Source organism: Apostichopus japonicus, chromosome 13, assembly GCF_037975245.1.
Source record: "Apostichopus japonicus isolate 1M-3 chromosome 13, ASM3797524v1, whole genome shotgun sequence".
NCBI lineage: Eukaryota > Metazoa > Echinodermata > Holothuroidea > Aspidochirotida > Stichopodidae > Apostichopus > Apostichopus japonicus.
This window is the reverse complement of record NC_092573.1, coordinates 9,857,143-9,884,707: the sequence shown is the minus strand read 5'-3', so window position 1 is coordinate 9,884,707 and position 27,565 is coordinate 9,857,143. Positions and strand designations below refer to the sequence as shown.

General features: G+C 37.2%; 2 protein-coding genes across 6 annotated transcripts in view; one reads left to right on the top strand and one right to left on the bottom strand.

Annotated features, from left to right (window-relative positions):
- The first annotated feature begins 388 nt into the window (after positions 1 to 388).
- LOC139978249 (phosphatidylinositol 3-kinase catalytic subunit type 3-like) lies at positions 389 to 23,594 on the top strand. The gene is made up of 19 exons (XM_071988255.1): positions 389 to 578; positions 2,750 to 2,938; positions 4,056 to 4,113; positions 5,018 to 5,103; positions 7,414 to 7,621; positions 8,911 to 9,006; positions 10,323 to 10,394; positions 10,793 to 10,897; positions 12,289 to 12,567; positions 13,490 to 13,620; positions 14,619 to 14,736; positions 16,693 to 16,866; positions 17,375 to 17,491; positions 18,103 to 18,369; positions 19,063 to 19,197; positions 19,689 to 20,017; positions 20,694 to 20,784; positions 21,040 to 21,165; positions 21,959 to 23,594. The coding sequence occupies exons 1-19, from the start codon at positions 508 to 510 to the stop codon at positions 21,971 to 21,973; spliced, it is 2,667 nt and encodes an 888-aa protein (XP_071844356.1). The 5' UTR covers positions 389 to 507; the 3' UTR covers positions 21,974 to 23,594.
- Positions 23,595 to 24,203: 609 nt separating this feature from the next.
- LOC139978248 (uncharacterized) overlaps positions 24,204 to 27,565 on the bottom strand; it is a 29,117-nt gene continuing 25,755 nt past the window's right edge. For all 5 annotated transcript variants that reach the window (XM_071988251.1, XM_071988249.1, XM_071988253.1 and 2 more), the window contains one exon: positions 24,204 to 27,262. In XM_071988251.1, coding sequence (XP_071844352.1) covers positions 27,116 to 27,262 — 147 coding nt within the window. In that variant the 3' untranslated portion in view covers positions 24,204 to 27,115. The remainder of the gene's footprint in view (positions 27,263 to 27,565) is intronic.

Sequence of the window (27,565 nt, the reverse complement as noted above, 5' to 3'; positions counted from 1 at the left end):
TATCGCTCCACCCCCCCCCCCCACGGGGTTAATTTATAGGTATAATTGTGTTATGTGTAATATGTGTGAATTTAGAACTGCATAACAGGAAGATTGTGGGCACGGAGAACTGTACAACCTAAAATGACCCAAAGCTTGTACCGACATAGGGATAATGCCCCACTAAATGACTTTTCACCTTCAAACAGCTGACAGTAGTTGCGTCCATTGGGGAAATGACCGAAATGATATGGTTCATTTATGTCCATTTTGAATATTTATTTCTTTAATAATTTTTATTTAAAGGTATTTCGGTGAATGAATATGTTATTAATTCATTAAAGTAACAAAATGTATTCGTTTGTATAAACAAATATCTTAACTAGAAAATTCCCCCTATGCTGGATCATAGTAATATTGTAAACTAACGTTCTAAGATGGCAGCCCCCTGAGCCATAAAAATCCTGATAACATTTTCAAGGAGGAACAGTCCTGCCTCTCACTTACAGACTGACTGAAATAGAGATCATGGAGGAAGTCAGCGACAGATTTTACTATGTCTACAGTTGCGACTTAGAAATTAATATTCAAATTAAAATGTAAGCAAGTTGTCTAACGTAGGCTAGGTTATGATGTTGTTACTCTTAGTAGTCTTACTCAGTGTTATTGTAAGTGTTTAGCACAGCCTATCCTTTCTGCAAGCGATAACCACACTGTAATATTGATAGAAGGAAAAGGTATGAAACAGGGATGGAGATCGTGTCCTGTAGTATGATGGTATGCAGTAAGATCGCGGTAGTAACGGCATTAATGTTCTTTTAAAGGATGATGGTGGTTAATGCAGATTTTGCTTAGTGGTTAAAGCCTTGCCTACTTCTAGTTCTATTCATCATTGGCCTATGTAGTCAAGATTTCATAGCCTCGATGTTTGACCAGAGTCCCCCAGAAATATAAAACATTATAGGCCTACTGGATAAGGTTAAACTGAGTCAAACTGCTCAAAGCAAGGAAAAGTTTCCCTAACCTCGCACATGCATTAAAATTTACTTTGTAATTGATCTAGCCTATAAAGTCTTAACTGAAAGGCCAAAATTGCCACAGTGAAACAAGGAAACACCAATTTTGCATTTAAGACACTTTGGTGTATATTACAGAACCCATTGTTGGTTTGAACTCTCATTCCTGAAACAAATGTTAGAGATCTCTAATGAACCGCCAACATTTTCTGTGGTTGGGTTAGCACGGCAGCTTAGGTCATATGCCAGCTTCAATACTGTTCTTCTACAAATACTACTGTGGGATTTTATTTTTGACCTAAGGCCATGGGAATGGTAAGTTTTTAGATTTGCCTCTGAATAATAATAATAATCTGCAGTTATTTTTACGATTCTTAAGCAACCACAAATGTGGGATAAACTTGCAAGGGCTTATAGATTAAAATTTACATTTCAGGTGGCTTCCAGTTAAACATTTTAACTCAAATTTGGAATCATTTCAATTTAGAAAGTCATTTCAGATGGGAAACCCATAGATTGCTCTTGGATTTAAAACCCACCTTACAAATGACCCAGCCGGGTATCGAACCAGGAACCTCCTGATTGCTAAGCCTCATTGCTTCAAATGCCACCACCTTTATTCACTCTACCACAGCACCGGTTATTGAAATTTGTTAGATAGTTTATGTAGTTATATACCATTTAATTGTTTGCTGATGTGGAATTTTATGTGATGGAGTGCATTCTTTGTGTAGGTATAGAAAATTTGGTGTAAATAATGAAACTTTTAAGCAAGAACATGGTGGGCGATAGGCACAATTCTTAAACTTAAAAAGTCACAGGTCCCTATCCTTAAACTTGCAGCAGGTTGTAAAGTAATTTTCCTAGTTTTTTCTCTAGGTGATCCATGTATGTTGCAGGGAATAATTTATCCAATATCGCATTGCAAAATGCTATGTAACAAGGAAAAAATTGCTATACAAGTTGAGAGATGTATAGCAGGTTTTGTACACAAAAACTGTAGTATTTATTAAGAAAAACTTAAGAGCCTTAAAACCTGCTACACAAAATTGAAACATTTAATACTTCCCTGTGTTCACACTTGCTTTTGCAACCCACAAAATACAAATATTCAGTTCTCGGCCTGTCTATTTACTTTTTAGTCTCTGCAGAGTGTTCAAGTGTGATGGATGCATGATGCATTTGGTGCCACTCTCACTAAATCCTGTAGCACTATGAAGATCATGTCAGGGACTCTATGAGAAACTCCCCTCAGCATATAAGATAGACTAGAACTTGTGTCAAAACCATGCAGAACTTATATGTGTTCTTTAAGTTTTTAGTTTTTTAAAATTGAAAATGCATCAATTTGTGCCATAGCTACCCGGCTGTAAATCAAGCAGCTTAAAATTAAAGCTGTATTCATCCTTTTGTGTTCAGTTTTTGTACAAAAATAACTTCCCATTGCCTACATTTCGGTCCATACTGTTGAACTGAGGTGTGAGTACTGTTTGGCAGATTGGATTTACATATCTAAATTCTCTACTTTTCAGGGTAAAAATCTAGTATGGAACCTTTCACAAAATGAGGTCCATGATATATCCTGGGAAGCACATCAAACCAGCTTTTAGGCAATGAAACTGTTCGAGATCAACGATTTTTGGAAATCTCCAGGTTATCGCATGTAACATGACATAGGTCTAGGGACCACTTGCTGCAATGCAGGATTACATGTATTTTTCTATTCTTCGCTTCTTCTTTTTTTGTATGTGCAGTGGAACACTTGAGGGAAAGCGTCAAAAGCCAACTTATCGGGAGTTGTTAGATGATCCACAGCTGAGGTTCTCAGGTCTCTATGAAGATAAATGTTCTGATTTGTATGTGACATGTCAGATTTTTGCTGATGGCAAGGCACTAACTTTGCCTACCCAAACATGTTACAAAGCATTCACTACCAGGTGGAAGTAAGTAAACAGTTTCATTTCATTGTTAGTGAACATTATTTTCTCCCTTACATAGAAAACATTTAGCTATTCTGGTCCTATCACTTGAACTGAATCTAAGTAATTAAAAAAAAAATGCTGGAGAAAATTTTGATTGTAAACTTGGTTACAAGGAATTATGTAAAATTTTTGGCATTAAAGATTACCTCACCTTTGTACCAAGTCAAAACCCAACAAAGCTAAGGTTTTCTCAAAATTAGGAACATGCCAAATAGTCACTAACAAGTTCAACAGAAACCTTAATTTTGATAGGATGTACCTGAACTCCAGTTATCAAACTATACTTTTTACATGAAATATCCATGCTACATTACCAAACATTGATGAAGATATTTGAAATTGACAGGCTTCATTTGGTTTCTTTATTTTTACTGCATACTAAACTTAGTACTGCACTCAACAATATGTCAATGTTCATTTCATTTTTCTCTGTCAGTCTGTATGCTTGTCTGTCTGTTCGAAAGGTCCTTTGTCTCTTTTCCAAACCTTCGACATCAAAAGTCTTATGAGTTATGTAAATTGATATCAGATATGATCAGTCAATCTGAAACAATGCTTATCTTTTAGAAAATTGTTATCAGTACACTGTCAAAGTTTTGAAGTATAAAAGGTCTTTTACTTTCATGGAATGTTCAAAGGTGATGTCTCCAAAAATGGGGCTATTTTTCATGTTCAGTCTGCTCTGGGAAATCACACGTAGAAGCTCAGGAACCCTGACACAGATTTGAGATTGGGGGAGGGGTGAGGCTGTGGGGATTGGGAAAGAGGTGTTGTAAAATCTTTGCTCTAAACATTATTGGGAAGCCAGATCAAGCTTCTCCAGTTAACTTCCAAATAACGGTTGAGTCAGCTGATGTTGACAATATCCAATGGAGCTGAATTACTGATTGTACCCTGTGTGTACAAAATGTGATAGAAAATGGTCAAGTTGTTATACAAGTGTTACGATGTATAGCAGTTTCTACACAGGAACTATAGTATTCAACGAGAGAAATTTAGAGCCTAATGAAATGCTCCGCAAAATTTGTACAGTAAATTAATCACTGAATGTTGTGTACTACTCTTTGTTCATTTTCAGCTGGAATGAATGGCTAACTTTACCAGTCAAGTACAGTGACCTTCCACGAAATGCTCAGGTAACGAGACCAGATAATAAACTAAATAAAGAGGGAATCAATAATTTACAAAAGTTGTATGAAAATTGTGACCAAAAGCATATGCCTTGTATATTTCTAACCTGTTTCTAATTATGTGTTTCAAATTTTGCTAAACTTCATTGGTACTTTTTGGAGCTTGGGAGTTAGAAAAATATGGGGGCGAAAGGAGGGAAGTGCTTTGGTGCAGGTGGGGGATGAGTTGGGCAAAGTAGTAGGGTGGAGGTAGGAAGATATTACCTGCATTGGTAGTATCTCTTGAACCGATAAAACTTTCATTGATTAATTATCACTGTCATTGTTATCGCAGTATAGACAGTATATACTAACTGATACAATCTAACAAAGCAAGCAAGACAGCAACTCATGAAACAATGGAAATTTGACTAAATTGTCCATGTTGTGATGGCTCATCTTAAAAGAATTAGCAAATATATAATGAAAAGAAAACATGACAGTAAGTCATGAAGTCAGGTTACAAAAATCAAAAGCCCGGTGGGTTTGTGAATAATACACCTAATGTACACTCATAGTTAAAACATTACAATATTAGTAAAAACAGATTTGTAGCTTTCAAAACAGGACATTACTCTTCGAACTCAACAAATTAGTTCCATTCAAGAGTTGATATAATAGTTTATGCATTGTATGGCTTGTACACCACACATTAAATTGGTTTATACAAAACAAATATGCATATTAAAATTGTCCCAAGGAGTTATTCCGACCTACGCTATTACATTTTGTTATTCTTGACATGTCCCTCCTCAACTGCTGCACTCTACTTTTATCTAACTTGGCTTCATTTGTTAAATTTCTTGCTGCTTTGTATCTATACCAATGACAAATAGTGTACTGACAGTTAATTGTTGTTTCGTTCCGGTAGGCCGCCTTTACTATCTGGGATGTGTACAGCCCAACGGAGGCCAGGCCCGTGGGTGGTACAACTGTTGCACTCTTTGGTAAACATGGGTGAGTCAAAAACTCTATAGGGGAATAGCTTGAATACATTGCTGGTAGTAAACTTTTGGTTGTCAACTTTGCCTCAAATAAGAACTTTGAATAAAATCCCACATTTTTATTATATTGAAGGATTTTTTCATTTTTTTTTATTTTAACATTTTTATTTTTATTTTAATTTATTTATTTATTTATTCTATTTTTTTAAATTTATTTTATTTATTTATATTATTATATATATATAATTTCTTATTATTATTATTATTAAAAAATTAAAAAATATATAAAATATTTAACAATACAGTACATGCAGAAATCTGCCATGTCATTGCACATTGAAAGTCAAACCTTGCATTCTTTTTTACTATATGTAACTTTATAGGTTTATTGATAAAGTACAGTAAAGTACAATGTCAAACCTAAGATGCTGAGGGTTCCACATAATCCTGCAGATGTAATCTTTTGTGCTGTGCAATTTCACAAAATAGGCACTGCTGATATGTTCATTGTTTGATATTGATTCATGTTCATCGTTTGATATTGATTCAGCCTTGATGCAGCAGCTTTTGCATTTTGTTGCAGTTTTTTTTCTCTCTTTGACAAGGTGCCTAAATGAATATGCTAATGTAAAACTGGCTCTATTAGTCTCTTAAAAATTGAGTTTTTCAACCCCAAAAACCGAAGCCAACCCCTGCTATGTTCAAAGGTCTTGATGATCATAGTTTGCCAAGGTGTCAATAACACTTGTAACGTCTGACATTTGCAATCTCTAGAGGACAAATATCATCAATAGCAGCAATGGAACATCATCCTAACTACTTTGTCTTCTAGTATGTAATTTGGGATGTTAGTCTTGCTTTGCGTACATTGTGATGTGACAAATCTGACATTTGTCAATGCGAAACTAGTGCTTACTTCACATGTATACAAGAGCTCTCACTTATAACCTAATTCGTGGAAGCCTTAGTGCTACTTTTTCTTTCCTTCTGTTTGAGGTACTGAGTATTTAACCTGCTACTAGACATGTGGTCAGTCTCCCACACAATAGTTTCCGACTGTCCTCATTTTCAATTCTATAAATGAAAACTCCCCGTAGAGAGTTTTATTAGTATGTATTAGAGTTAACAGAGTTGATTTTATAAAGCAAGAATCTGTCTGACACAGCTTCAAGAATCACACACCACGAAAGCATACATAACGATAACAGTATCAAGCAAGAAAGCGTTTCGTTTTTCAGTGACATAATTTTTATTCAAATATGTGAACGAGAAATCTAAGGAAGTGTTATAGATGATCTGTTAGTTTTGAATGAGTCACTAACAACTCACAAATATTTGGTTATTTACAAAGTACCTAAGTTTCAAAAGAGATTTCTGAAATATGCTTAAAGAATTTGTAAACAATGCAGAAATAATGTACTGTCAATAGAATTTAATTTAACCATGCATGGTTCCTGCTATGGCTGTGTGTTTAACATGGATGATTCACATTTGTAATTGCAAATTAATATTTCTGTCGTTCTAAGATCATCTTTTCCAACAGGAATCAGTAGATTAAAGTAGCAAGTTTGGAAGTCCAGCTGTGCCAGTTAACATTTTTTATGAAGGGTGTCGTACACCCTGGCTGCTTCCCAAACTTGCTACTTGTAGGTCCAAGCCTAAAATAAACCAGATATATTCTCCTGATTGATTATTTGAGAGCGTGGTGGCCAATTGGCTAAGGCGTCGGACTCGTGATCCAAGGATTGCTGGTTCGATTCCTGCCTAGTTCATTACGTTGTGTCCTTGGGTAAGATGCTTTATCTCACTTGCCTCTCTCCACCCAGGGGTTAAATGGGTACCTGTGAGGTAACTTGTCATTGGGTGCAGTATATAACTGCTGTCGACTGGAGGGATTGTCTCTGGGACAGGTTATCATTGACCAGGAGTAATATAACGTCTGTAAAGCGCTTTGAGACCTATCACTGGTATAAAGTGCTATATAAAAATATATAAAAAAAGCAAGCAAGCAACTGCACATTGACTGATTTGATTGCAATCGATTGCACATTGAATGAAAGTTAGTATAAACAAGAGCACACTCACATTTACCAAAAATGTTCATGGCAGTTTGGAATTCTATTGTCAGATTCTCCATCTTGTTTTCTAATACTCGCTCAAGTTCCACACCCTAAGAGTACGGCGTACCGACCGATAATTTTGGGAAGTGTCGATGTAACACATCATCAATCGATAACATGTGTGGTATTTTTCAATTTACACCAAAACGAGGACGACACATTCTACACAAACTAAATATAATTTCTTTCGTCTTTCACGGCAGGACGTACCGACAGGGTATGCACGATTTGAAAGTCTGGCCGAACCAAGAGGCCGATGGGTATGCCAGCACCAAGACACCTGGTAAATTGGTCGGTGATGACACCATGGCAAAGTTGGCTAAACTTACCAAACAACACCATAAAGGCAAAATGCAGAAGGTCGATTGGTTGGACAGATTGACCTTTCGAGAACTGGAGATGATCAATGAGGTAGGAGGTGAAAGACATGAAAGATTTTATTAATAGAAGTATTTACTTTTGATAAGATGAAATGATGATATTCTAAATTGGAAAGATTCCAAATTTGAGATAAAATTTTGAATTGGAAGCCACCCGACATGACAGTTGTAATCCATAATAAGCACTTGCGGGTGTCTCCCACATTTGTGGTCGCTTAAGCGTCGTAAAAATAAATGCCTGAATATTATGATCATTATTTTTATTATAAGCAAGGCTTGACTTAACCAACGACACAGATGGCAAATTGGCGTCGGTGCCCCTTACCTTTGCTGTGCTGCCCTTAGAAATCACCTGTTACCGATGGCAACAACTGCCATGCCCCTTTACTTGCCAAAGGTACCCTCAATAATGATCATAATAATCATAATAATCAATAGACTGAAATTTCAGTATTATCTTTCCATGGCAGGAGAAACTATATGCTACACATGCAATCAACTTCCTTAAACCCATGTTTCCACTTTTTATTTCTTGCAAGGTGAGAGTATACCTTTAAACGATGAGTTTAGGTAGAATTTAATCTTGATATGATATATAGTCCACAAAGAAAGAAAGACAAAAAAGAGTTCAATTTATATTTTTTCGACTTGTTTGGTGTCTAAGATATTTACCTTTAACATATATGCTAAATCTCTGGAATGTTCCATTAAGGCAAAATTGACGATGATGTCCATTCCTCAGTTTAGACCTTAATATTAATCCATTGTTTATGTTAGTTCTAATAACTCTCGGCCAAGAAATGTTCTTTCAACTCCATGTTAACAACAAAGAACCTTTGGATGACCTTTGACACCAGTTGTCCTTGAAAAGTTTCTACTGCATGATAAAAACATGTCACTTGAGACCATGAAACTCTTGTCTATATTTCCCATCGAGTTTCATTGCAAATCTGAATAAAACTGACCTAATGGTCTGTTTATTTAAAGACTATATAATACATCCTGTCTTGAAAAGTTTCTACTGCATTAAAAAAAAACATGTCATTTGAGACCATGAAACTCTTGTCTATTTCCCATCAAGTTTTGTTGCGAATCTGAAAAAAATGACCAAATGGTCTGTGTATTTAAAGACTATATAATCCATCCAGTCTCTTGAATTGATGAACTTTAAACTGTTTAAAGGGTCATTTTCTCAAACATTACAAATGTTGTCGTAAAACAACCTGAATTGTGATAACAGCGGCTGCTAACAGTCTACAAGATGTCAAAACTTTAATATTTGTGCCCTATTAAGAGTTGATTTACTTTTAATTTTTACAGAAGGAGAAGAGAGAGTCCAATTTCATGTTCCTAATGGTTGAATTTGCCAGGATTCATTACAACACCATCGACTTTTCAATTGTCTATTATGAGAAGGTAATGTAAGCAACATAGGGTGTAAATGCAATATAAGCTATAATCTCTTAATAACCAAATATGAAAGTTTTGTTCGGGGTGCTTTGAGTGATTAACTTTACTCTTGTGTTGCTACATCAATGCGAAAGGTGGATACTGCCATATCTGGGTCTGTACGTTTTTTACAAATTAAGGCTTCTTGTCAAAATTATGTTATGTAGGACCCTGCACGCATCCACGAGTGCATGCTATCAATCGCTACAGAACTGTTAGTCATGGAAGGATGCGAGCGCAAACGTCGAAGCCGCTCGCGAGTGGGAAAGCTTTCCTTTCATGATTATAGTGTTATCAGATTAACCTAATTGGAAAGCAGATATATATCCGCAACAGTTTCTTTATTTGACCACAGCATCTCGGACAGTCTGTCCCGAGCAGTGTTTCTTACAAGACTGGACGTGAAGTTCGTTCTCACGTCGGCTAATACACTGTTACACACAGAGTTTGCCACTTACTTTAAAGTTGTACGTGAGGCCTCTAGCCTACTCTACAGTACTGAACACTCAAAACGATCTGGTTTTTACTTTCAAAGCCACTTAAATTGTATCCGTGCATTTCAAAATAAGCTGGTTTGATGCCTGTTAGCTTAGCGCTGTCAGGTGCCCTAGGTATGAACTCTTTAGAACTGTAAACAGAAAGGCAATTCTGTGTGTTACAAATTATACGGGAAGTTACAACAGTCATCAAGTGTTTACATTTATGCATCGATACCTTCACATAAACATCGGGTACATTGTCATTGTAATTAGATCACAGTTCAGCTCGTCTTTGCAAAGGAAAAGTTATCTTCTATGCCAGTGAGTGACACTCTGCCTTACAAATGTCAGGCTGACAATCACCGTATATGTTTTTATAAAATAGAAGGCAACTCCAGCCATCATCTACAGATTATTAGTTTAGTTTAGCCAAGGGTTAGGAAGCCAAGAATAGTTCATTTGAAATCCTGTTCATGTTAATGGTTGTAGAAATACTAGCCATCTTTCTGACAAGTAATATGATATAAAATTCTCCTCTAAATGTCTAAGCATTTGTTTCCCTCTGTTGAGGAGAAATATTTTGGGTGTGCTGCCACCACACTGGATATTGTTAGGTCTTCCTGGCACCCGAATCTGAAACTTGTGTCGGGGTCCGTACTCTTTAGGGTTGTTTTAGAAGGATTGTTAAACGGGATGCCTCCCAAATGGAATAAGATTTTTGTAGTTGTTTCTTTCAATCATATCTATCATAATGATCAATGCCGATGACACATCTATATATATATTTGTTTTTTGGGCTCTTAGGATGCTGAAGAAGTGGTTACTATTCGTCATCATGCTGATATTGTTACTGTACCAGACCCTGAGATGTTAATGGTAAGAGCAGATGTGAAAATAAGTTATCCAGGACCAGGGCCCTCTCCCCCCTCCCCCCCCCCCACACTTTTGTATCATTTTACGTTGTTTTTGCTGTACAGAATTATCATGCAGTAATACCATGTGTGATATATTTGTGATGTTTACTTTGTCCGAAGAAAGAGAAAAAGGGTTGCCGAGATTAGTTGTCTATATGCTATTAAGCATTAGGACATGGCTTGTGTTATAAATTCTCCAGGAATTAAGGGGCTGTTTGGTGACTAATAGGAGCCATTGGGCTTGTTGTTTCTTTATTTTCCTTGATACTGCTAAGCTGATTTCATTTTCCTTTCTTTCACTCCTCTATCCCTCAATGAGTGGGTTTAATCGAAAGAAACTTTTGAAAACCTTGATTACAGGAAAATTTAATCGAGGCCAAACACCACACTTTGGTCAGAAGTGAAAGGAGTGGATTGACTGACAGAGACTTGAAGCCAAATGCTCACACCAGAGATCAGCTTAGTGTAAGTACTTAATGTGTACAGCAGGAGAGAGCACAACATTCCAAGTTACAGTGAAAGTCTGCTTCCCATTCCATGGCAGCTAACCTTTAGGATGTCCCAGCTCCCATTGCAAAAGAGGAAATGTTACATTTTACTTTGTTTCTCTCTACCTGTCTCCAATCTATTTATGCACTTTCCTCATCAAACCTACTATCTGGAATAGTCACTCGCTGAATGGTACAGTCATCAGGAGGATTGCATGGGCGGGAGATCAGATGTGGGATTGGGGGCGCATTGCTAAATGTTACCAGATTGTAGGTTAAGTAGATAATGATAGTGTATAACTAGACTGGAGACAGGTAAGTATCAGCGCTCATAAATCCTCAAAACCAGTCAGTTTTGGGCGTTACATGGAAACTAAAAGATCTGAATGTTCTACATTTATATTGTCCATCTGTTATGATATCATATCTCTATCACATGTAGACTCTATAAGGAAACTCTCCAAAGATTTGTTATATTATTATTTTAGCTGAATCATGGTTGGACCAACATATTGTTTGTATATATGTGCCTCATTATTAGGTTTTGAAAGTCTTACAGGCTTCAGAAAATATGTGCGTGTGCGCTTCATGTTGTACTGTGAAACCTGCATAATTCGTTCATGTCAAGGCAGTAAGTTGTACAAACACAAAGAAAATCTCAATACTGTAGTTTCCTCTGATAAATTTGAGTTTCCTGTTCCAGTGGGTGGTCACATGATATGAGGTACAGCACTGTGCATGCGGTTTAACATTCACTCTTTCAGTGTCTTTTTCCCATTTTGGGCTGTAACATAATGTGAAATGTTAAAGAAATTTCGAAATGTAAATTTGATTAGTGACAACATATGTTCAGTAGTGAAACATGATGAAGTTTCGATCATAACCCAACATTTGGGTAATAAATGTCTGGATAAAACAGGTTTTACTGTGTACATGATGAAAGCCCTCAACTAGTGGTCTATGATATTATATATTAAACACAGACAGCACACAACAACAATGCTTTCTCAAGTCATTGTTTTTTTGCTGACATTATGCAACACTTTTGCCCTTCTCACTAAACTCTCAAAACCATTCACTCCAATACCTGGTGCATTGTTAAATACGAGTTCTATAAAATATAACTCAATATGATTAGGACAATTGTAACTAGCAAATTATTTGAATACAAAAGCTTTGTCTATTGTATGCAAGTTAAGCCTAGGCCTATTTATGTCCATCATGCAAATGCCATAGGGCCTAGCCATGTAAGTTAGAGGACGTTCTTAAGGTATTGACTTCTTTGGGGTTTTTTTTAAGGGGGGGGGTTGTGATAATAATGCAACTTAAAATAAAGTTTTCATCAAATTCAAATTTAATTTCTTTCAGCATATTATCAAGTTTGGTCCCAACAAAGTGCTCAGTTCAGAGGAGGCAGACCTCATCTGGAGGTTTCGTTTTTATCTGACCAATCAGAAGCAAGCGCTCACGAAATTCCTCAAGAGTGTAAAATGGGACATGGTACACGAGGAGATCCAAGCTCTGGACCTGATGAGAAAATGGCAGCCGATCGATGTCGCCGATGCTCTGGAGCTTCTCTCCCCTCAATTCAAGAACCCCGAGGTCAGGAGGTACGCTGTCTCTAGGTTAAAGCAGGCTGATGATGAGGTGAGTTGATATTCTTTAATGTCGCCCTCCTTGTCGGGTTAGTGATATGATAGGATAGTCCGGGTGGAGCTTCTCTCGTTTCTACGTCTCATTTTTACTTTGTGGTTTAAACCTAGCTGTCTCTTTTCTGCTAGTCTTAGTAGTTGTTCATTTTCTCGATGTTTTTGTGTATTGGATACGGGACTGCACATCTTCAAACCCATGCAGGGTTTCTGTGAACTTCCTTTCAACTCATGTTTATATAATTTCTGTAGTTTCAATATATGTTATGTTGAATCTGTTGTGTTTATACACGAAGTGATAAAGCAAATAAACGAAACGAAGTTTCCCTCGTTGTCTAGTGATGTGATAGGATGTAGTCCGGATGAAAATTGATATTTGACTTACGAAAGAGGAACATATTTAAAGCATCCTGTTGAAAGTTTGCATTCTTCATTTCCTACATATCCGTTTACATTAAGTTTTCTCCTTCAGGAATAGGTTACATCTCAATGTCATTATCACATTGTTAACTTGATATCCCCTTAGGGAAAATTTGGAACCTTTTCCAATCAATGGTCAAAACAATTTAGTTATCCAAATAAAGGGAAACGAAACAGTTTGTTATCAGTTTGCAAATGATGACATCATACCTGTTTGCATTAAGTTTGATTATCAATATCTCGAAAACACTACGTAAGAATCCTGTGGAAATTTCACCAGAATTCTTGCAGTATGTTCCTGTTGCATCAATGGAACATAGGTTTTCACCTGGACTATAGGTTGGATTAGTAGGTGATTGTATCAGATCATTAAAGGTACATGAAGGGTACTTTTCTACAAACAAAACAACCCCAAACCAGAAAAAATTGATATAAAAGCAGTACAAAGAAATTTTGTAAAGTCATTACCCATGTTTTTTTGTTATATTATATCTTCACAGGAACTGATGTTGTATCTGTTACAACTTGTCCAAGCTCTCAAATATGAAAACTTCCAGGAGATAAAAGCCGGATTAGATATGCAGAATAAGAAGAGGACAGAATCTGTTTCTTCTCAGGGAGAGAGGGACAGGTATGGATCTTACTCCTTTATTTTTATGAATATTATTGGCTCTTAAAGCATAATTGTCTGTTATCTGTCGATTGCTTGTGACAGATTTGCCATGACCGCAGAGAATTTAACGGAAAAGTGATCGCAGTAGATGAAACTTCAGATAACCATGTATCTCTTGTCACTCAAAGATTGCTAATTATGAGTTAATTTGTATGTATGTATGTATATTAGATCCTCCTGCAAGCAGGAACTTGCGAAGAAGCCATCATTGGCTTATCAAAGCCGCAAGCTGACCGAAGTCAGTCTCTTACATTCATATTTAACGTCCATGATTATGAATTGTTAATTGTCAGCAACTCTGTAACTGTACGACATACATTAGTCTGGGAGTGACTCCAACCGGGGACCTTATAATTGAAAGGCACCGGCCTTAACCACTGAGCTAACACTCCAATTTGTGAGTAATTGATGACTCTGTACAATCCTGATGTTGCCTTGTTCCATTTATGATTTAGATTTGAAATGATGCCAAATCATTTTAATCATGAATATGACATCAGCATGTATTGGGATTAAAGTGAATTTTATTACTTTTTACATTTTCCCCACAATTTAGATGTTACGTAATCTGTCATTTTTTTGGTTATACCGATTTTACCAATTGTCTACTGATTGGGGCCCCCAAATGTCCTTTTTCTAATAATTTGGCCTATTCTTTTTGTTATTATTAGTATTTATTAGTATTTATTCGATTTGTTTACAATTTCCAACAATAGGTGTTATATCATTAGTGATTTATTTACCCTTTCTCTTTTATGTGATTATCAATTTTGTACAAATTATGCTCCATTTAACCTGAAGCTGATTTTAGATTAAAACAATTTTTTCTTAGCTGATGTATACAGATGGCTTATCTTGCTTTTAAATCTGAGGTGCATTATTGGATGCATGACTGTAAAGCAACACTAAGACTCTGAGCACTCCCTGTAACTGTACACCCCTCTCCTTTCCCTCAGGAATTTACCACACCCTCTAGCTGATACCCCAGACTCCCCTCTGCCTCCAACAGTAGCTGTCTACGGCTCATTTCCATCTCCCGCATCGGAGGAGGAAGAGGAGGATGAAGATGAGGAGGTAGGTGATGTTCTTTAACAATGACTTCTTTGTATTTACGATTATCCATTGTATAATTACTTGTTTGTTGTAGTCTGTTCCCAGAGAAGGTCCTCCTTAGATCAAAACCTCAGGCCGTCCTTTGTTTAATCAAGGAAACAAATAAGTCAATTAAACAATGTGGTGTAACTTGCATCACGTCTCAAGAAAGAGATTAATTTTAACAAACAGAATTTGTCATCAAGAAAAGGTCAGGAACATGTCATAGCAGATGTGCCTATGCCTAGCCTAATTTGTATATAAGACTTGGGGTGACAGAAGTATTCCAAAAGCCTTTTGTACACTACATCACATTAATACTTTTGAGTCTATTAGTAAGTGGTGTTTGTTGTTTATTTGTTGAATAAATTGAGGTAAGTTTAGTAATGAAACACAACATGACTACTTGAATTAGTTCTAGTTTTTGGTGTCAGGCAGTATCTGGATAACACTGTGATGATTGGGCCATTCGTAATTGTAAATGGTGAATTGCACAGTTTAATGATATCTACAGCCGTTATTTGCTTGAGTCAATATTCTAACTCTACCCGGGGTATTAGTACTTAGCCTTAGAAACAGTGAGTATAAATTTAGGTTCATTTGTAAGTAATGCATTGAAAAATTTCAAGGAATTTCTCTGTCTTTCAAATTATTTAAATTCAATTCAACTGAATTTTTGATAGAATGGTAAGAAGATATCATTTCATTTGTGCTAAGTTAGTTCATAATTGATCAAATATGAACATCTGTCACTTGAACAGTGTTGTCACTTTGGCTGTTATGTGCTACCTGTTGTGTACAACCTAACCTTTTCCCTTATATCATTTCCTTTCCATTTCTTCATTGTGATTTAGCCACCTTCCTGTTATTTACCTGTTGTGTACATCATAACCTTTACTCCTATATATCTTTTCCCTTCCAATTCTTCAGTGTTATTTAGCTACTTTCCTGTTATGTACCTGTTGTGTACAACCTAACCTATTCCCTTATATCTTTTCCCTTCCAATTCTTCAGTGTGATTTAGCCACCTTCCTGTTATTTACCTGTTGTGTACATCATAACCTTTACTCCTATATATCTTTTCCCTTCCAATTCTTCAGTGTTATTTAGCTACCTTACTGTTATGTACCTGTTGTGTACAACCTAACCTATTCCCTTATATCTTTTCCCTTCCAATTCTTCAGTGTTATTTAGCTACTTTCCTGTTATGTACCTGTTGTGTACAACCTAACCTATTCCCTTATATCATTTCCCTTCCAATTCTTCAGTGTTATTTAGCTACTTTCCTGTTATGTACCTGTTGTGTACAACCTAACCTATTCCCTTATATCTTTTCCCTTCCAATTCTTCAGTGTGATTTAGCCACCTTCCTGTTATGTACCTGCTGTGTACAAAATAACCCATTCCCTTATATATTTTCCCCCTTCTAATTCTTCAGTGTGATTTAGCCACCTTCCTGTTATATACCTATTTTGTACATCATAACCTATTCCCTTACATATTTTCCCCTTCTTATTCTTCAGTGTGATTTAGCTACCTTCCTGTTATGTGCCTGTTGTGTACATCATAACCCATTCACTCATATCTTTTCCTTTCCAATTCTTCAGTGTGATTTAGCCACCTTCCTGTTATGTACCTATTTTGTACATCATAACCTATGCCTTTATATATTTTCCCCTTCTATTTCTTCAGTGTGATTGAGCCACCTTTCTGTTATGTACCTGCTGTGTACAACCTAACCTATTCCCTTATATATCTTTTCCCTTCCATTTCTTTATTGTGATTTCCTGTTGTGTACCTGCTTTGTACATCATAACCTATTCCCTTACATATTTTCCCCTTCTTATTCTTCAGTGTGATTTAGCCACCTTCCTGTTATGTATCTGTTGTGCACATCCTAACCTATTCCCTCATATATTTTCCCTTCTAATTCTTCAGTGTGATTTAGCCACCTTCCTGATCCAGAGAGCCTGTAAGAATTACACCTTAGCCAATTACTTCTATTGGTACTTAATGGTAGAGAAGGATGACCAGAGTTCTATATCCAAAGATTCCCAGATTAAAGAAATGTACAATACAGTGATGCAGAGATTTGGACAGCACTTACTCAAGGTATGTTTATCTAGATCTGCTTACCATTCCAGATTAATGAAGGGCTCAAAACAATTCAAGCCCCATGTCCCTTTCCCCTTCCCTCTTCCCCCTTCCCCCTCACATCCTCACCCCAGCAGATGAAAAAATAAACTGTGCTTGGGTTTCTTCATTTCCATAACTATATATAGCTGAGGAAGTGATGATGCTTTCCTTTTCCAATCATGGCATCCTTAATATTGTTTCCTGCTTGCAACATCTCTACATGAAATAATGTAATTTAGTAAAAACAAAAAACATTGCATTTAAGTTTCTTCAAAAATTTCAAAGTAGCTTTCACACAATCGATTATTTTGTCACCATATTTCATATTTTTTTAATATCGATCTGTATTTTAGATGTAGGTATTTATGTCCGTATGAAGTTAGTATATTGTGATGTCATTAATAGTTGTTAAACTATAGAATTGGATATATTCATATATATATATAGGACTTTAAGAATCCCCTCTTCTAATTTTGTTTAACAGGGAGCAGCAGATTATTTCCGTAAGCATGGACTGTTGAAGAGACAGAACGTTTTAATCAATAAACTTCTAGAGGTGATGAGAAGCGTCGCAAAGGAAAGCGGAAACAGGAAGAAAAAGGTTGGTATGAAAATACAACATCTCTCATTACATTTGACAATTTGACAATTTCATCCAATTTCGGATTGCCCATGGACAGATGGGGCATGGTGCTGAAGGTTCTCCAAGGTGAAGGGTCATCTGTGAACACCTCCAAGCAAGACATACCAACTTTATCAGTTTTTGGATTGTGCTGCAAAACTTGATTGGGTGTGTGTGTATGTGTTTGTGCGTTTGCTTTGTTTTCTGACTGAGGACATGAACGGGTCCTGGGTTGTGATTTCTAAAGAATCACCAGTCCTCGCAAGAGTTCTATTGTTATGGGGTATTATTATGGTTAGAGTATGAAGCATTGAACAATGGATCAAACAATGGGGTCCTCGGTCTGAATGTACACACAGCTGTGTATGTGTGGGGGTGGGTGGGCAGGGTAGGGGGAGGTGGCAAGCATAATTATTTTGCCTGAGGGCATCAGAGGCGAGTGGGTTGTAATGCAGCACTGTTGATATGCAAGCTGGAAGTGGAGTAGTGTGCCTAGCAATTTGATATTTCTATTCGTTTGTCGTTCATTAATGTTGACATTAATGCTAGCCAACATGATTCAGTTCCTTCTGGTTATTTCTTATTCATAGATCGAGAGACTACAAGCTTTGCTGGCGAGCACTGAATTTTCCAAACAGATGTTATCCAACTTTGACCCCATTCCACTTCCAATCCAACCAGAGATTAGAATCACTGGTCTGATTGCAGAGAAAGCCTCCATCTTTAAGAGTGCCCTGTTGCCATGTAAACTGTACTTCAGGACGGTGGATAACAAGGACTATATCGTCATCGCTAAGACCGGAGATGATCTCAGACAGGATCAGCTGATCCTACAGATGATCTCTCTCATGGATAAGGTAAATCTCTGGGATGAGAGGAAAGGTATTTAGTGACTTTAATAAAGAGAGAAATGACCTAAAAAGCAAACAAACCAACTCCGGTAGACAGAAACAGATGAATCAGGAGATTAGTCTTTATAGTTTGGAAAAAAAATCTGACTATGATACAAAAAGTAATCGATATCAATTGGCAATTTGGAAAATGGAGAATTTCTAATAAAATAAATTCATATTTTGATCTTTAAAAGAAGAAAAAGAAGAAACATATGTATAGTTATGACCGAATCAGAACTGTATCATGGTAAGACCCAAGTATATGTAGTTCATTAAAGCAGATATGAGAGTTTGAATCATGCTAAAGAAAAAAAGAAAAAGAGAAACAATGATGACTAGATGAAATGGAAGCACACTCTGTATGAGAGCAAGTTTGCAAAATATCTCAATTATCAAAGACACTTTTCTTTAACTTTGCAGTTTGTGAGTAAACTGTAAATCTCTTTGGGCTGCAAGCAAACAACAACAAAAACTTTAGATTATTTTCTTCATTCTTAAAAAAAGCAACAGACTAAGTTAAAAGGATATGGCATATTATTGTTTTGTTTTGGTAACAGCTTGTGAATGATGCCTGATAATCCTGTCATGCCATTGGGAAATTTGTGAATTGCAGCATGCTATCTTTAAAATTCCATCTTCTACATTTGTCATCCACAGCTTCTACAGCAAGAGAATCTAGACTTGAAGCTGACACCATATAACGTCCTGGCTACCAGCAGCAAGACTGGCTTTGTGCAATTCGTAGAATCTACGGCGGTGGCCGATGTACTATCCAGCGAGGGCAGTATACAGGTATGAAGTAGTCTTTGAAATATCTGGCTTTTGTTTGCTATTGATTGATTGTTGTTGAGAATTTGTTAAAAACAACTTGCTCATATTAATAGTTCTGTTTTCTTTACCAGAATAAGAAGGATCTGAAAATTTGTCTAAGGTTTAATGTGTATCCAAAACAAGTGTTACTCAAGAAAATGCTTTCTGAAGCAAAAGCTTTGTAGAAAAAGCAACCCTTTACTGAACCAGGAGAAGAAAATCAAGACAGAAAAACATCAACAGCAGATATATTTAGATGTCAAAGATATTGTGGAAATATTCTAACTTCATCTTTGATCCATATTATCTGAGAGCTGTCCTACCCCATCATTATCATACCAGTTGTAAAAACAGAAAATAAAATTGAATATGAAAATAAGAAATATTTGTAATGACTGGTATGTAATGGAAATAGTATTTAGTCATATTCTGCATACATCGATGAGTAAGAACTCGCTCTTCTCGTCCTCCAGAATTTTTTCCGGAAACATGCCCCGAAGGAGAATGCTCCTTACAACATATCCCCAGAGGTGATGGATACATACATTAAGAGCAATGCTGGATACTGTGTGATCACCTATCTGTTAGGGGTAGGAGACCGTCACTTGGATAATCTACTCCTCACCACCAAAGGCAACCTCTTCCATGTTGACTTTGGTTACATCCTGGGTCGCGACCCCAAACCCTTCCCACCTCCAATGAAGCTGAGCAAGGAGATGTTGGAAGGGATGGGAGGGGTCAACAGCGAACAGTACCAAGACTTCATTACGCTCTGTTACACATCATTTCTGCATCTCAGAAGGTGAGTGTAAACCCCATCACAGAGTCGGTGATATGAGTTGATGCTGTGTATAATATTTGATTTTCGATTTTTATGTAGCGCTTTATAACAAGCAATAGGTCTCAAAGCGCTTTACAGATGTTATATTACCCCTGGTCAATGATAACCTGTCCCAGAGACAATCCCTCCAGTCTGCCGCAGCAGTTATATACTGCGCCCAATAACAAGTTACCGCACAGGTACCCATCTAACCCCTGGGTGGAGAGAGGCAATTGAGATAGAGAATCTTGCCCAAGGACACAGCGTAATGAACCAGGCAGGAATCGAACCAGCAATCCTTGCATCGTTGGATCACAAGTCCGACGCCTTCAGCCAATTGTCCATCACGCTGTGTGCATCTTCCAATCAATAGTCAAATAACAAACAGTCTGGTTCGACCTTGAAAGGTTGGTTGGGGGGATGTGGGGTATTTGTAGGTGTGTATGGGGGAGGGGGGAGAGGGAGGGAGTCATCGTATCTACTCTCAAGAAAGTTTGTGTGAAATTCATAGAAACAGGTCAGTATAGATACACAGTGTGTAGAAGGCATAGTACCAGGTAGCCCAGGATCATCATACACTCAGTCTCAATTGATATTCACTAGAAGTTATCAACAAAAGGTGATCCGTCTATTTTTTCATTTTGGTTTCATATTTCAGGCATGCAAACCTTATTCTGAATCTGTTTACTCTGATGGTCGATGCCAATGTTCCAGATATTGCCTTGGAACCCGATAAAACAGTCAAAAAGGTAAATAATTCAATGTCTTTGGTCTTTATGTAGTGGGGGGGGGTGGGGGGGAGGATGAATGTTTCTCACCCTCGCACCCAACCTGTTGCCGTATAATCGTCCATTACATTGTCATGTCGCAGAGAAGTCTCAAGTTAACACTATAATGAATGTAGCAAACCTAGTTTAATTATGCCAAACTTTCTTGTCTTCTCAGCTACAGAATGGTGATGTTTAATTTTTTGCATACTACTGTGTACTTCTTTCTTTCCACAGCTGCAGGATAAATTCCGCTTAGATTTGACCGACGAGGAGGCAGTTCAATATATGAAGAATCTCATTGATGTTAGCGCTGGGGCTATGTTTGCTGCTTGGGTGGAACAAGTCCATAAACTTGCCATGGTCAGTATAAACAATAGCGCTTTTAGACTGGAAAATTGTGACACGTTTTAAATTTTGCGTAGTAGCGGCAGAGGTTTTTGTTTGATTGATAGTATAAAATGTTGAAAACCCCGATGGTTCTTTATGCTTTGCATCTTTAAGTGGTATTTGCAGAAAAATTTGATAATTGTGCATAGCATTTTGTTCTGTGACACCTTGTAATTTAATGACTGGTTAGGCACTGGCAGGCAACTGTTAATGATGCCTGTAGTAATCATATCACATATGTTGTGAATATTTTCAAATTTAAAAAAAATATATATATTCTTTTCGTTTTCTGTCGAGCCTGTACAGGACTTATAAATATTGCTGTAACATTAAGACATTCCTCAATCTCTTCACGCTCTTTTATGCCAATACGAGAATCTATGATATATCACCTCTTCAATATCCTCACTGAAAACAGGGATGGTTGATAGATCTCAGGTTGGGACAGCTGACCTATTATGAAATGCGTGTAATATAGCATAACGGTCTGTAATTGAAATTACACAGATGGAATGAGACCTAGCATCTGGGAGGGTTGTGTTCAAGCCCAGGTCAGGTGGGTTCACTAGACTGGGTCAATTCAGGGTTTACATCCAAAATATTCTTTGGAGCGGATAAACAAAGACGGGTGAAAAATCCTGTTCTTTAATAGCGATATGTCAAAGTTGTAATATTGTATTGAAATGGTCAAACCTGTAGTAACTGCAAGTCAACATGGAAACTTGTTATACTTAATTGTCATTTTTGTTATTTTCTTATCTTACAGTACTGGAAGAGGTAATTTGCTGCTAGATTCAATCCGAGTTATGCAGACTTTGAGGTTGTCAATGACTTTGTTGATTTGCAAAACAGGAGTCGTTAGTCATCTTGAGTCACCCTGGCAGAATATCAGTTCATCGCACAGCACTGTTTATGAATACTAGGTTCTTTATCTGAACTCCATTGTTCATTACCGATCCACACCATGACACTCTATCCAGTAGTCTAGCAAGGAACAACTTGGCCTTGTGGGGACACCATGACACTCTATCCAGTAGTCTAGCAAGGAGCAACTTGGCCCTGTGGGGACACCATGACACCTATCCAGTAGTCTAGGAAGGAGCAACTTGGCCTTGTGGGGACACTATGACACCCTATCCAGTAGTCTAGCAAGGAGCAACTTGGCCTATTGGGGACACCATGACACCCTATCCAGTAGTCTAGCAAGGAGCAACTTGGCCTATTGGGGACATAATGACACCCTATCCAGTAGTCTAGCAAGGAGCCACTTGGCCTTGTTGGGACACCATGACACCCTATCCAGTTGTCTAGCAAGGAGCAACTTGGCCTTGTGGGGACACCATGAAACCCTATCCAGTATTCTAGTAAGGAGCAACTTGGCCTTGTGGGGACACCATTACACCCTATCCAGTAGTCTAGCAAGGAGCAACTTGGCCTTGTGGGGCAGCGATAGAAATCGGTCCTGAAAAGGAGAGTCCACTTTCATGCAAACCCAACTATGGTTTGGGCGAAAAGTTTTTTTTTTGGCACATGTAAAGTTTTGTCACCTATCAGAAAGAAACATGCCCTTTTAATCTGCATATTTCTGTTCATATTACACTCACAATATGGTGGTTGTTGTTGGTGTTGTTCGCTAGACTAAATGTTCAAACTTGTCGATGTTGTCAGAAGTTCAATAAGAGAATTTATAGTGTCTGTGAAACTGTTACAAAGTAGGGCTAATGTGACTTCAGACCTTCAAAAGGTTTTGGTTAAGGCACTTTCTCTTCTCATGCGGTGTAATGGTACACACATGTCGTTAACAATCGTGTACAGCTGGGTCAATCCCAGCAAATTGTGTAAAGGAATCTGTCCGACACTCCCAAGCTAGAGGTATCACTGTTATAATAACACAGTCTGTTACATATATGTGACCCTCCCCCCCCTTTCCCAACAGTTTTCTGAAGATTTAAACTCCTGTCTATCTCAGCCAGAGATGAATCATCTAGAGGTTGGCAGTAACATGGTTTCATTTTTGATAACGAATGGTCATAAAGTCAAATTTATAGCATATATGTATTGGATGCATCAAAGTGACAGCATCTCTTAGAAAGCTTGTTTAATACCGCTATCATCGTTCTCATTAGTCGTTTTGAACCTTTTCGTTAATTAGGACATCTGTTCACAGAGAGCCTTATCATCGTTTATTGGCAATTTGTTTTTTGTCCTTCATTAATATTCCTTAGTGAGTACATGACCTTCATGTACTTCTGAACTGTTGAAAGTAATTACCAAGATTGTTTTGATCTCAAACTTTGTAAACATCCTGTTTGTTTGAAATCTCATTGTTCTTTAACTTGCCGCTGCACCACATTTATATCTTTGTCATTTTATTATCTGAAGGAACACACAATGAACACAGACAGGAAACAAAAGAGAAATGAACAAAAGAAAAAAAACAATGAAAATGAAGAAGACAAAAGCATTTGAAGGTGTTTGAGTCTTTGGCAGAATTCACATTTTAAAATGGATTGCAATACTATATTATAAGAATAAACAGTTTGAAATACAGCTTGGTCATTGGTGAGAGCCAACTCAGTTACAAAAAAATTACTTTATGTTATACTAGTAAAAATCTATTACTTTATTGTATATTTGCAAACAGAGAAATACTATTTAAAGTAAAAAACTTTTCTCTCCTTTAAAAGTAATTATTATGATACAAAGTTTTAAAATTGAGGACCTGTAAAAGAATTCTTATGAATTTTTGGAAGCTCTTTCTAAATCATTTCAAGTGAAAAGTTTTAATACAATTTCAATAAATTCAAACTTTTGTGTTTTGTGTTGGTTCTTTTAATCCTGAGATAATCTTTACAACCAGTAATCTCAATTATTTTTTTTTTGTGGGGGCCATGGAAACATGTTGGTTGGAGCAACTGGCCAGAGAGAATACACTGGTGGGTTCTCAAGTATAAGACCTTTAAGGCCCACATACTCAATTTGTGCAAGATTATGGGGTGCTGTTTCTTTCACGGGCCAGAATAAAATCTTTCGCAGGCTAAGATTTGGCCCGTCTACCAATTGAAAAGCATTGTTTAAACCAACCGAACTTCATCCAAGAACATATGATACCGCTTAGTAGGACAATAAAGCACAAATAGAAACGTTTTTTGATCGGGCAATCTTATTTGCGTCCCATATGACCTTGCCAGCAGGGGGGTTGTATATTTCCTGCCCAAAATCTTGAACTCTTGATTCCAAACAGTTTCACACTTGATTTTGTTCCTTCCAAAAATAAGCACATCTTTCCTGAATAATTTGCTAATAATAGGCCTTAGTAGTGACTTTATAAAACAATTCTCCCGATTCATATATGTAAGTTAAGTCAGGAAGGACATAGGTGGTAAGGAGCTGTTTCGGAATACTGTTCTGATATATATTTTGTCTTGAACGGTAGCAGACTTTCGTATGCTATTAAATATCTTAAATGGTACCAATGAACGCTGACCCAGAAGGGACATGCTAAATGTATAATTACTGTGTTACAATAGCAAAACACTGAAAATAAAATTTACAAACTGTTGGCAACTTGCCAACTTTCAGTAAAACGCATCTTTACAAAACTTGTCTGATAAATGAAACTTGACAACATGTCAAAAAAAAAAGAACAAGTAAGTTATGCTCATACAACATTTTCACAGGAGTCGCAAAATTGTAGCGATGGGACGATTAACTGAAAATAACTTCGAAGCGATTATTTGTTGAATTGTATTTAGTTCGTAACATTACATCTTGACAAGAGTTATAAAAGTTGTCTTGTCTATGACATCAGGACCATCCTACAAACAAAACTATCAGCTGCCTGAAATACAAAAAATTACACTCAAAACACTATCAGATGCTTGAAAACACTATCTGATGCTTGAAAACAAAACATTACACTGAAAACACTATCTGATGCTTGAGAACACTATCTGAAGCTTGAAACAAAACAGTACACTGACAACACTATCAGATGCTTGAAAACGAAGCATTACACTGAAAACACTATCAGCTGCTTAGAAACAAAATATTACACTGAAAATGCTATCAGATGCATGAAAACAAAATATTACACTGAAAACACTATCAGATGCTCGAAAACACTATCTGAAGCTTGAAAACGAAACATTACACTGACAACACTCTCAGATGCTTGAAAACAAAGCATTACACTGAAAACACTATCAGCTGCTTAAAACCAAAATATTACACTGAAAATGCTATCAGTTACTTAAAAACTAAATGTTTTCAAACAAGTGGCACAATGTCAATTTGTCCCAAATCTAAGTTAAAATTAAATTTTATTGATGAATCATAGACATACTGTTGAATTTTTCTATCCAAAATACAGTTGTAGATGCTATCTTAAAACAAGTCCGATTTTGAGCTTATAGATTTGTCACATTCTCATGTGATTATTAACATAAGTGTAAATAGATTAAAACCTTGAAGCTATTAGAATAATGTTTAAAAGCCTTTGGTGATTACTTGGAATGGCAAATTGTTCGAGGTGCCTAAGCGAGGTGTCTTACAAATAAAATGGAATGAGAGAGATATATTTAACAAATTAAACTTTCAGTTTAAAAAGCTGCACTTTGCTGCATGGAACTTGTGGTACAAGGTTAGACTGTCAAAAGATCAGATACCTCAAGGTGTCATCTGTTATATTGTGAACAAGAATGATTAAGTTAGACCAAGGTTCAGAGAGTCGAGCAAAATAGGGTGCACAACATGAAGTATTCATGGGACACAAAGTTTCTTGATTAAAACTGTAATATCTTGCAACTTAAAAGGAGAATAAAAAAAAATAATAGTATTAGTTAGATTAAGTTGCATTGAGTGTTGCTTGATAGGGAACATGTGTTCCAACATATTAAACAGTGCAGCCCTCTCTTGTAGAGCGATGGGTTTACATTCCCATCTGGTGTAGAGCAATTGGTACAATATCACTTTCAGTTGATACCAGGTATATCCATCCATGGTCAGTGGTCCATATAGGGTGTACTAATTAATATGCATCACCTCAGCTAATTAACATGCTCCTCCACGTACAGGGGTCTGTAATAGTGTAGTGCAGTGGGTGCATATCACTTTTACTTGATACCAGGCCATCCCATGATCAGAGTCCATATGGAGTACATCAGTATGTCAGCTGAATACCAGGCTCCTCCATGTGTAGCAGTCTGTGTGGTGTAGAAAAGTGTGTATGTCACCCTTCAACTAATTCCAGGCCCCTATGTATTCAGCAGTCTGTCTGGCATATAGCAGGGGTGTAACATCCCCTTCAGCTGATTCCAGGCCCCTATGTATTCAGCAGTCTGTCTGGCGTATAGCAGCGGGTGTAATATCCCCTTCAGCTGATTCCAGGCCCCTGTATTCAGCAGTCTGTGTGGCATATAGCAGGGGTATAATATCCCCTTCAACTAATTCCAGGCCCCTATGTATTCAGCAGTCTATCTGGTGTCGAGCAGTGGGTGTAATATCCCCTTCGCCTGATTCCAGGACCTTATGTATTCAGTGGCCTATCTGGTGTCAGGCAGTGGGTGTAATATCCCCTTCAACTTATTCCAGGCCCATCTCTATTCAGTGGCCTATCTGGTGTCAGGCAGTGGGTGTAATATCCCCTTCAACTTATTCCAGGCCCTTCTCTATTCAGTGGACTATCTGGTGTCGAGCAGTGGGTGTAATATCCCCTTCAACTTATTCCAGGCCCTTCTCTGTTCAGTGGCCTATCTGGTGTCGAGCAGTGGGTGTAATATCCCCTTCAACTTATTCCAGGCCCTTCTCTATTCAGTGGCCTATCTGGTGTCGAGCAGTGGGTGTAATATCCCCTTCAACTTATTCCAGGCCCTTCTCTATTCAGTGGCCTATCTGGTGTCGAGCAGTGGGTGTAATATCCCCTTCAACTTATTCCAGGCCCTTCTCTATTCAGTGGACTATCTGGTGTCGAGCAGTGGGTATAGATGCTAAGCTGATCTTTAAACGTTGTTATACATCTCTGCTGACTTTCTATTAAGTCATTGCTATCTGTGAGGTACTTGTACACATCCTAAGAAAGACAGAAAAATACAATAAAATGATACTTCTCTGCATCTGTGAGATGAGTAGGTGGCTAATATCCTTAAGAATCTATTACCCCAAAACACTCCCTGGTTTCGTCATTTAGAAGGGCTGATACTTACTTTTCTCGACTCTGCTGTTGAACTTTCCCATCTACTGTACCTAGTACTTATATCCTATTAACTGGTAACATTTTAGCACTGCAAAATCTCAAATTATCTCCCAGATTTTGAGGTTTTAAATATTAAGCTTAATTTGACGTGATTAAAACAAAAAATGGCTTGGGAGTACC